This window comes from Ursus maritimus, unplaced genomic scaffold, assembly GCF_017311325.1.
Source record: "Ursus maritimus isolate PB19 unplaced genomic scaffold, ASM1731132v1 scaffold_7, whole genome shotgun sequence".
In the NCBI taxonomy this organism is placed as follows: Eukaryota; Metazoa; Chordata; class Mammalia; order Carnivora; family Ursidae; genus Ursus; species Ursus maritimus.
In genome coordinates, this window is record NW_024426885.1 from 38,533,420 (window position 1) to 38,544,768 (window position 11,349).

The 11,349-nt window shown below is 40.9% G+C and overlaps 2 protein-coding genes across 2 annotated transcripts; both read left to right on the forward strand.

Annotated features, from left to right (window-relative positions):
• The first annotated feature begins 430 nt into the window (after positions 1 to 430).
• Positions 431 to 1,390, forward strand: LOC103668066 (olfactory receptor 49-like). The gene has a single exon (XM_008696341.2). The coding sequence runs from the start codon at positions 440 to 442 to the stop codon at positions 1,388 to 1,390; it is 951 nt and encodes a 316-aa protein (XP_008694563.1). The 5' UTR covers positions 431 to 439.
• Positions 1,391 to 10,009: 8,619 nt separating this feature from the next.
• LOC103668065 (olfactory receptor 6C74-like) lies at positions 10,010 to 10,972 on the forward strand. The gene has a single exon (XM_008696339.1). It carries the CDS (start codon positions 10,010 to 10,012, stop codon positions 10,970 to 10,972), a length of 963 nt encoding a protein of 320 aa, XP_008694561.1.
• The last annotated feature ends 377 nt before the right edge of the window (positions 10,973 to 11,349 follow it).

Below are 11,349 nucleotides of genomic sequence, written 5' to 3' on the forward strand. Positions count from 1 at the left end.
AATACCCCTGCCTACTGATGATGCTCTATTAAGCATTCTATTAATGATGATAACATTACAATCAGACTTTGAGGAACACCTAGGAAACACTGGCATCATATGCCAGGTGAATGACATGCTTCACCTTACTTGATTCTCACAAGAACATGAACAGGTAGATCCTATCATCTTCATTCTACAGAGGGTGAAAGTGAAGTTCACAAAGGTTAACTTGCTTTCCAAGATGACCCATCTCTCATAAGTTAGAGCTCAGTATTGAACTAGTATTGAACACAGGTCCTTCTGATTCAAGAACCAATTGGCTAATCCACTTTACTACTATCTGCCTCTCCACCTTCCTGGAGAGTCAAGTAACCTAATCATGCTCAACTAAAACCTTTGTCCTCCCCGATGTCTTCATTGTAGGTTAAGTACAGCAGTGACACTGCTGTGGAAAGAGATGCCGATGGAAATGGGGAATGTAACAACTGTCCAAGAATTCATCTTGGAGGGGTTTCCTGCCATCCAGCACCTGGGAAAGGTCTTCTTTCTTGTACACCTGCTGGCATACCTGGCATCCATTGTAAGCAATGCCATCATAGTCACCATCACCTGTGCTGACTCCCGGCTCCACACACCTATGTACTTTTTCCTCAGCATTTTCTCCTTCTTGGAGAGTGGTATCATAAGTGCTGTTATTCCTAAATTGCTGGTCATCTTTCTCTTAGGCAGGAAAATTATTTCCCTTCCTGCCTGTTTCATACAAGCATTTGTCACTGTATTTCTGGGATCAGCAGTTTTCTTCCTCATAGCAGTGATGTCTCTGGATCGGTATGTGGCCATTTGCAAGCCTCTGCATTACCCAACCATCATGAATCTGAAGACTTGCTTCCTCCTGGTCACTGCCTGCTTTGCTTTAGCCTTCCCTCTCATCACTGGTCTGGTGATAAAGGTTTCCCAGTTATCCTTCTGCGGCCCCCATGTCATCCCCCACTTCTTCTGTGACGTTGGCCCCCTGATTCATCTCTCCTGTTCTGACTCCAGGTCTGTTGATATGTTAGCCTTTGTCCTCACTTCCTTTATCCTCTTGACATCACTTCTCATAACCCTCACTGCGTACAGCAACATAGTAGTCACAATCCTGCGACTCCCATCAGCCAGGGAGAAACAGAAAGCTTTCTCCACCTGCTCCTCTCACCTCATAGTCCTCTCTCTGATGTACGGCAGCTGTGTGTTTATATACGTGAAACCAAAGCAAACAAACAGGCTGGACTCCAACAGGGAGGCTGCCCTTGTGAACACGGTGGTGACCCCGCTGCTCAACCCTGTCATCTATACACTACGGAACAAGCTGGTCCACCAGGCTCTGAGGGAGACAATGTGCAGGATGAAAATATTAAGAATAAAATGACACGGCCCTGGAGTGGAAGGCTTCAGAGAATCATTAGTCTTCATCCTGGCCAATGTATCAGTCCACAGAGTCGTAGTGCAGGGTCTTTGGCTGATCTCACTTGACCTCTGCACATCCCTAGCAAAATGGAAAACTGTTTTTCAAGGCCACATTTTACCTTGATGTGCATAGCTATCTTCTCCCTAAATATTCTACATATTGATGATAATGATTAGTTGCAAAATCCTTTACTAAATTTTTTTTTTAAAGATTTTATTTATTTATTTGACGGAGATAGAGACAGCCAGCGAGAGAGGGAACACAAGCAGGGGGAGTGGGAGAGGAAGAAGCGGGCTCATAGCGGAGGAGCCTGATGGTGGGGCTCGATCCCGTAACGCCGGGATCACGCCCTGAGCCGAAGGCAGACGCCTAACCGCTGTGCCACCCAGGCGCCCCCCCTTTACTAAATTTTTATTCTTCCCTTTTTATAAACCATGTGCTTAAAATTTCCAAAATTTAGTAAATTTATACACTTATTAGTTCACTTCACTCTCCCCATAAGCCTAGCTCAACAGAATTAATAATGATTTACCAAAAGGTATTTAGATAATTAAAATGATAAAAGGTTGTATATTACATTGTGTTTAGGAACGAAATGATGGAAATAGTATGTTTGAGTCCACATTCCCTCCTAGCCTCACCCAAGGAAATAATGGTCAAGTACTCTTCATCTGGCACTATATATTGTTTGCTTCATGTGCGCTCTTAAATGCTGTTCTTGGCCCTTAGCATAGGCATATATGTATGCATCAATCCCATGCTGCAGGAAACCTGAATTGTTCTCAGGCTTAGACAATTCTCTAAGGAGAGGGAATGACCACAGCACGCCAAGACCGACCAGCCCTTAATTCCTAAATTGTTTATTCTAGCATCAGCCCCTCAGATGCGTAATGCATACTTATGATTGGTTCCTATCCTAAAGCTGTTACTGCAGAATGCCTGTGTATATCATCAGTGGAAGGGAGCACTTATTTATATTTCTATAATGTCCTCCAAAAATTCAAGTTGGGGAAACCTAAATTATTTGTTTATCTACATCATTTTACTAATGAAAATCAACAAATTAAACATTTTTCCTATTTAATTGTGTTGTCAATCATAGGTTATCTTCTGATTGATAACCTACTTATTTTTTCCGTATTTTATTTATTTATGTGAGAGAGAGAGTGTGTAGTGTAAGGGGCAGAAGGACAAGCTGACACCCTACTGAGTGCACAGTCTAGGACCCTGAGATCATGATCTGAGCCAGGCACCTAGGCACCCCAGATTGATAACCTACTTTAAAATCAAAATTTCTAGGATCTCAGTCCTTAAACTTTGTGTAATTTTTGCACCTATTTACCAGCTAGGATGTTTCTATTTTTTTCTCAGAAGAAACATCTCAGAAGAAACATCTCTAAAAGGATTAAGACGATTTTTATCTTATTTTTAGCATAAACACTGATGTTAGATAATCTCAAATATATTTTATGAAACATTCTACACCATGATTAGATCCTCTTTGGCCTTGGGTCCTATTACAAAGGTCAGATTTCATCTCAATGATAACGAAGAAGTATCAAATATTCCTACTCCCCTTCCCTCCAGCCCCTGGCAACCACCATGCTACTCTCCGCTTCTATGTATTTGATTAGATTCTGCATATGAATGAGATCATGCAGTGTTTGTCTTACCATGTTTGGCTTATTTTACTTAGAATAATGTCCTCTAGGTATATACATGTTGGTGCAAGTGGCAGTTTCTTCTTTGTAAAGTCTGAATGATGTTCCATAACGTGTATATGTCACATTTTCTTTATTTATTCTTCTTTACATGGAATTTTAGGTTATGTCCACATCTTAGCTACTGTGAAAATGCTGCAGTGAACATAGGAGCACAGCTCTCTCTTTGGGATCCATATTTCAATTCCTTTGGATATATACCCACAGGTGGGATCGTTGTATTAATGGTAATTTTATTTTGAAATGTTTCAGGAAACACTGTATTGTTTACCAGATTGGCTGCATGCACCACTTTACATTTTCATTGGTAGTGTAAAAGGGTTCCTTTTTCTCCACATTTCTTATCTTTTGTGGGTTTCTTTGGTAATAGGCATGCAAAGAAGTGTGAGGTGATATCTCACTGCGGTTTTACTTGTATTTCTCTTAATGATGTTTACATTTCCATGGAGATGATGAGTGTCTTTTCATGTACCTGTTGGCCATTTGTATGACATCCTTCAAAAAATGTCTACTCAGTTTCTCTGCCCATTTTTGATAGTTTGGGATTTTTGGTGTTTTTATATATTTTGGAGACTTCATAGAATGGTGATTCTTGAAAGACACAAGAAATTTTCCTTTTGGACAATGAAAATGTCAAATGGGTCAACAGCATTTGTGAAGCATGCAGCTAAAACATCATGCTTTGATCTGCTTACAGTGATGGTGAGATAGAAAAGAAATAGAGTAATATGAGCTGAAAGCATAGGCAGAATTTAAAGATAAGTGATGCCAAATACCATGTGCAAGAGGAACCATTTTCAGTAGTTGAATGGAAATAGATAGACTTTCAGGAACGAAAATAGGAAGATATGTGGGTACTATTATTAGCCTATTCTGAGGGCAATAGGAGACTCATTAGTCTTAAAAAGCTGGTAAGGCATGGTCAGCTTTGTATTAGGAAGATCTCTGTGGCTTTGATGGGTAATGTGAGGGGCTTTCAGAGAAAATGGAGTCTATAATTTTGTCACCAGCACACAGTGTTCAGCCTGCAATTCTTTGATACCATTTTCTTCGCAGCCCATACAACAACCACTTCAGGGGAATAATAAGGGCTCTGCCCTCCTTCTATGTTCCAGTCATCACATCATGCTTTTCATTACAGGGATTCAATCTGGAACCCTGCTGGCAAGGGATTGTCTAAAACACAGTTCTCATAGTCAGCTGCTGTGCTCTACAGGTTAGGTTAGAGCAGGGTGGAGACAACTGCTGCTAACTCTTCCCCTCCCCCCAAAAAAGAAAATGAAAAACTAAATCCAGCACAGCGTGCTCCAAGATAATACTGCATCCTTAAAACACCATTACATTTTGATAAAAAACAGGCAATCCAACAACAAAAAACGTTTGTAAAAATTAGAAATAAAATAGCTGAAAGAAATCATCAGGATTGTTAGCAGATAAGTAAATGGAGAAGTTTCAGAAAGAAAAGTTACAGACAGAAAAGGAGGTAGAAAACCTGTGGGGAATGTATTTTGGTCCCGAATGTCAAAATTCGTTTTATTAGGGATTTTGGAAAAGAGAACAGAGAAAAAAAAGGGGAATAAATTATTAAATACACAGAGAAGACAGTCTCCAAATTGCCTGTACGAACCGCTCAATAAATTAAAAAGGCTGGTATCTAGGCATGACTTATTTTTTTTAATTTTTTAAATTTTTTATAATAATTTTTATTATGTTATGTATTAGGCATGACGTTATACAATTTATAAACACCAAAAGAAATCTTAAAATCTTTCCAGATTAAAAAAATAAATAAAAATACCTTTCTACAAAAGACCACTAAATTCCATATATCAGCTTCTGTACAGCTTTTGATTTGGAAGAAAGTAGGATGTGGTTTTTAAGCTTTGGGTGAATGATTTTCAGTGTAGAGTCTTATAACCATTCAGCTACTGGCAAAATGTTAAAACAAATGTAAACATTTAGGGGCCTAGGAATCAAAGAATTTGCTTTTCATGCACCATTTCCTACTTAAATTCTTGACAATTTGTTTCCATGAATGAAGCAAACAATCTCCCCCCTCAAAAGAAGTAAAAACTGTGCTTTTGTTTCATCATCTATGAAATAAAATAAGGTTTGAAAATTCATACAAATATTGCAATTTAAACAATGTCGTGGATGGATTTAGCAGTGTGATCTACATATTTGCAGTTATGAGGACATTGATGATGATGGTGATGATGGGCCCAGAAACAGCTGGACCTACAGCAGGAAAAGAATTCCAAGAATCTTAGGGAGAAAACCAAGATCAGATTTTTTTTAAAAAGCAAATAAAGAATAAAACCAAAGCCACAATAAACGGGGAGGGGTAATTAGAAATTTCAGGAGGTTAAATCCCAGGTGAAATCAAAGAGTTTAAATTTTCTATAGTTGCAATTTCAAATACCTCTTTGACATTACATAGGAAGGTTTTTAATTGGTAAATCAATACAGAAAGTCACACACAGGATACAAAATCAACTTACAGAAATCTGGCATTTCTATATACCAATAATGAAGCGCAGAAAGAGAAACCAAGGTATCAATCTGATTTACATTGCACCAAAAAACAAAAAGATACTTTGGAATAAACCTAACCAAAGAAGTGAAAGACATGTACTCTGGAAACTATAAAACACTGACAAAAGAAATTGAACAGGACACAAACTAATGGAAAAACATGCCATGCTCATGGATCAGAAGAACACATATTGTTTAAATGTCTATACTACCCAAGGTGTTCTACAGATTTCATGCAATTACTATCAAAATCAACAGCATTTTTCACAGAGCTGGAACAAACAATCCCTAAATTTGTGTGGAATAGCAAAAGACACTGAATAGCCAAAGAAATCTTGAAAAAGAAAAGCAAATCTGGAGGCATCACAATTCTGGGCTTCAAGTTATATCACAAAGCTGTAGTGGTCAAAAGGGACTAATACTGGCACAGAAACAGACACATCGATGAGTGGAACAGAATAGAAAACACAGAAATGAAACATAACTATGTGGTTAATTAATCTTCGAAAAGCCAGGAAAAAATATCCAAAGGGAAAAAGACAGTCTCATCAACAAATGATGTTGGGAAAACTGGACAACTATATGCAAAAGAATCAAACTGGACTATGTTTTTACACCATACATAAAAATAAACTGAAAATGGATTAAAGACCTAAGTGTGAGACAGGAAACCATAGAAATCCTAAGGAGCACAGGCAGTAACATCTTTGACTTTGGCTATAGCAACTTCTTTCTAGATTGTCTCCTGAAGCAAGGGAAACAAAAATAAACTATTGGGACTGCATCAAAATAACATAAAGAAGGAGGGGTGGCATTGGAGAGCCATAAGAGCACTATCCAGAAAAGAGAAACTATACATCAAAGACAACTGGAAATACTTCTTGATGCCAGCTCACCACCCCTTACATTAGCTGCAATGTATACTTCAACCCTATTCTTTAACCCCTTTGTAAGCCTTCCCATCACACTACATGCCAGGCCCTCTCCTCCCAATTTCCCACCATCTTGGCATTGGGACTTGCTCAGGTGTGACAGGTATTTCTACACCATGAAGCTGGCCCTGAATAAAATGAAAACTCCATGCATATAAGCCTTTATCAGAGCATTAAAATGTATAGTCTTACATTGCTCTAACTTCTGTAACTTTCCCCCCTTCTTTATTTTCCCTTACTTCCAACTGAGAAAATAACCATGGGGTCCAAGTTTTGCCTGGATTGAAAATAGAGTGTAGATGGACAGATGTTATAAAAATGATTTTGTAGATCTGTGGGATGGCGGGACACACATGAATACTCATGAAAGTTTCTATAATATTTGCCATGACCTTTGTAAGATCAATAATGATAAAGACATATTCAGGCAGAACAAATTTCCAAACAGCTACCATATGCCCCAGGGTTGCCTGAAAATACACTTTGGGAGTTCAGTCCCCTTCTTTGGCTTTCTATGGGAATCCAGAGGCCACGGAAATATGGGTTGCTCCCGCCCAGCAGCCCAGCTGAGATACCAGTAAAAGAAGCAACTTTCCAAGCCAGTTATTGCTGTGGATACAGCTTCTCCACCCTCAGACTCACATCTCTTCCTCTTCTGCATCTAGAAAGAATCTGGGGGTCCACATCCCAGGGAGTTTTTAAAAGAGATGCATGCCTTGTTAGAGATATTACAGAAACCACCTAGCATTCCCCTTCCTTCCCTGAAGAGGAAAAAAAGGTGTGCTTTCCTTTTTCAAGGAGATTGGGATGAAACCACGCATTGGAAAGAATCATAATGTTGGTAGAAGCAGGAAAATGATTGACCAAAAAAGGTGGACTTCCCCCAGTATCTTCCCAGGGCCTCCTGAAAGAGTATAATCCTGCTCTTTCTCACCATAAAATCTGTTCTCTTAACAACTATGCTCTGGCCTCAGTGCATATGTCATATATAGAAAATTATAGTCTGGACTTTGACCTCAAATCAGTAGCAACATTCAATTTGGGATTTCAGAAACCCTTGGGAAATTATCATATAATTCCCTTGAAAAATCTTGGCAGAGAACAGTGCGGACAGCTAGGAGTCCACGTCATCACAGACAAGGGAAAATAAATATAAGGGTTGCACCAGTAAATCCTGTTCTCAACAGTGACCAATTAACTTCCCCCAGGACACAAGCCACGCATTTACTTTCTGCCCCATCTCTTCAGCATCTAATAAAGTTTGGGGGTCTGCACTCTCTCCTCAGTGGCTGCATGCATCCTGTTTGGTGACCAAACAGTCTTCTAGGAAAAATATCGGAGCCTCAGACTTGTGTGTCAGCAGCTCCTCACTGTGATGCAGTAAAACAAGGATGCTTCTCCACATGGAAAGGTGAGGATGTGATGGAGGAGCAAGTGCAGTGCAAGGCGTCTTGGAGCAGGTGGGCCCATGACGTGGAGCACTGCAGCACCCAGGGCTTGTCTCAGCAGCACCCAGGGCTAACTTAGAAGGTGCTGCCAGCTCCTGTCAACTGGTAGAGAAGGTGACGGCAATGTTGCATGGTAGGTGTGTTTTACCCATTGGGGGAGGCAGGGCCAGACCTTTATCAGAACACTAAGTAGTCTAGGAGTCCAGCACTAGCCCAGAATCGGGGGCGGTGAAATGTGCTTGTTTTAATCTGTCTTCTCCTTTCTGGGGTTTCAATGGGCAAGGCTGCCATGTAGCCTACCTTGTTCTATGAAACATCCTGGGCTACAGAAACAGAGCCTCCTCAGCCAGAACACTGGCAACATGGGATGCATATTCACCCCACTGTAGGGAAGGGGATGAAAGGCTATGACGTGCATTTCGCTCTCAACTCCTTTCCCCTCAGCCCACAGCGAGCTCTTGATTTCTTGGAAGATAATAGATGCAAGAAGAGGAAGTCCTGACCCCCATGAGGTGACTCCTGTGTGTGCCTGGCCTCAGGGACCCTGGTGACTTGGTGGACTTATTGGAGTCAACAGGAACAGAGCAGAGGCTCCGTCAGGCTGTGTCACTCAGGGGTGAGCAGTTTGATTTCATGAGCAGCCCTTCAGAGGACCTGGCCCAGGGTGGGTTAGTGAGAGTGACACATTCCACACTGCTGACCTTTAGCCTAATATTGAGATGCTAGACCCAAACACCATTGTCAGAGAAGTCACTGATTGAGAGGATTGAAGAGAGAAGAATGTTCCCTGAGCTTTGATGTAAGAGTGAGTGCCTGAGTGCCAGGGTGTGCCCAGAATATCCTCCTAGGTGCCTAGGTGCTGAGAATATCCTCCTAGGCGGGTTAATCCTCTGACCTACTGCCACACCCACTTTCATCACAGGCCACCGTGAACCCTGCATGGGGGTGGTAAATCCTGGTTTTACAACTTACCTCATGCTGTTGAGCAGCCCTCAATGTCTCTGGACCCAAGTCCCATCAATAAAATGCTTGCACCAAAGGAGATGCTCTCTAATCCCCATGTCATTCCACAGATCTGCAACTCATTGGCGATACTAAGGGTAGAAACAGTTAAGATAAATAAGACTAAACTTTCACTTAAGGTTGAGAGAGCATCAACAATAGATTTGTTCCTGTTTTAAAATATTTTGTCACTGCATTTGGAAATAGCAGTTATTTCAAATTTGGGCATTCTGACTTAAGTCCCAGTTATGTGACCTAAGCTCTCTGGAACATTCTAAAGCGGTTTCTACTTCTGTAGAAGGGGTTCATGGTCACTGTGAAGAGGAATAGAAATACTGAATCTCAGTGACCAGCATAAAACCAAGCATAGTCCTCAACACATGATGGTGATCACAATTTGCACCATAGAATGTGTGGCATTATTAAAAGGAATATCCAAAGGGAGTATTATTAACATTATTGTTACATTTACATAAAAATTGATATTATTAAAAACAATAAAATGTTGTATAAGCACAAATGTCAATAACTCTGCCTACTGATGATGCTCTATTAAGCATTCTATTAATGATGATAACACTACAATCAGACTTTGAGGAACACCTAGGAAACACTGGCATCATATGCCAGATGAGTGACATGCTTCACCTTACTTGATTCTCACAAGAACATGAACAGGTAGATCCTATCATCTTCATTCTACAGAGGGTGAAAGTGAAGTTCACAAAGGTTAACTTGCTTTCCAAGATGACCCATTTCTCATGGGTTATAACTCAGTATTGAACTAGTATTGAATTCTGGATCTTCTGATTCAAGAACCAGCTGGCTAATTCACTTTACTATCAGCCTAGCCACCTCCCTGGATAGTCAAATAACTTAATCATGCTCCTCTAAAACCTTTGTCCTCCCTGATGTCTTCATTGTAGGTTAAGTACAGCAGAGATGCTGCTGAGGAAAGAGATGCCGATGGAAATGGGGAATGTAACAACTGTCCAAGAATTCATCTTGGAGGGGTTTCCTACCACCCAGCACCTGGGAAAGATCCTTTTCCTGGTGCATGTGCTGGCATATCTGGCATCTACCATAGGCAATGCCGTCATAGTCACCATCACCTGTGCTGACTCCCGGCTCCACACACCTATGTACTTTTTCCTCAGCACTTTCTCCTTCGTGGAGTGCTGTTTCATAAATGCTGTTATTCCTAAGTTGCTGATCATCTTTCTTTTAGGCAGGCAAACCATTTCCTTTCTTGCCTGTTTGATACAAGCATTTGTCTTTTTATTTCTGGGAGTAGCAGGTTTCTTCCTTATAGCAGTGATGTCTCTGGATCGGTATGTGGCCATTTGCAAGCCTCTGCATTACACGACCATCATGAACCCGAAGACTTGCTTCCTCCTGGTCACTGCCTGCTTTGCTTTAGCCTTCCCTCTCATCACTGGTCTGGTGATAAAGGTTTCCCAGTTATCCTTCTGTGGTCCCCATGTCATCCCCCACTTCTTCTGTGACCTTAGCCCCCTGATTCATCTCTCCTGTTCTGACTCCAGGTCTGTTGAAATGTTAGCCTTTGTCCTCATTTCCTTTATCCTCTTGACATCACTTCTCATAACCATCATTGCATACAGCAACATAGTAGTCACAATCCTGCGACTCCCATCAGCCAGGGAGAAACAGAAAGCCTTCTCCACCTGCTCGTCTCACCTCATTGTCCTCTCTCTGATGTATGGCAGCTGTGTGTTTATATACGTGAAACCAAAGCAGACGAACAGGCTGGACTCCAACAGGGAGGCTGCCCTTGTGAACACGGTGGTGACCCCGCTGCTCAACCCTGTCATCTACACTCTGCGGAACAAGCTGGTCCACCGGGCTCTGAGGGAGACAATGTGCAGGATGAAAATATCAAGTTAAGAATAAATGACATGGCCCTAGAGTGGAAGGCTTCAGAGAACCATTTGTCTTCATCCTGGCCAATGCAGCAGTCCATAGAGTCGTGGTGCAGGGTCTTTGGCTGATCTCACTTGATCTCTGCACATCCCTAGCAAAATGGAAATCTGTTTTTCAAGGCCACATTTTATGATGTGCATAGCTATCTTCTGCTTAGATATTCCACATATTGATGATAATGATTAATTGCAAAATCCTTTAACTGAATTGTTATTCTTCCCTCTGATATAAACCATGTGCTTGAAATTTCCAAAATTTAATAACTTATACACTTATTATTTCACTTCTCTCTATCCATGAACATGGCTGAACAGAATTAATAAATATTTACCAAAAGTCAT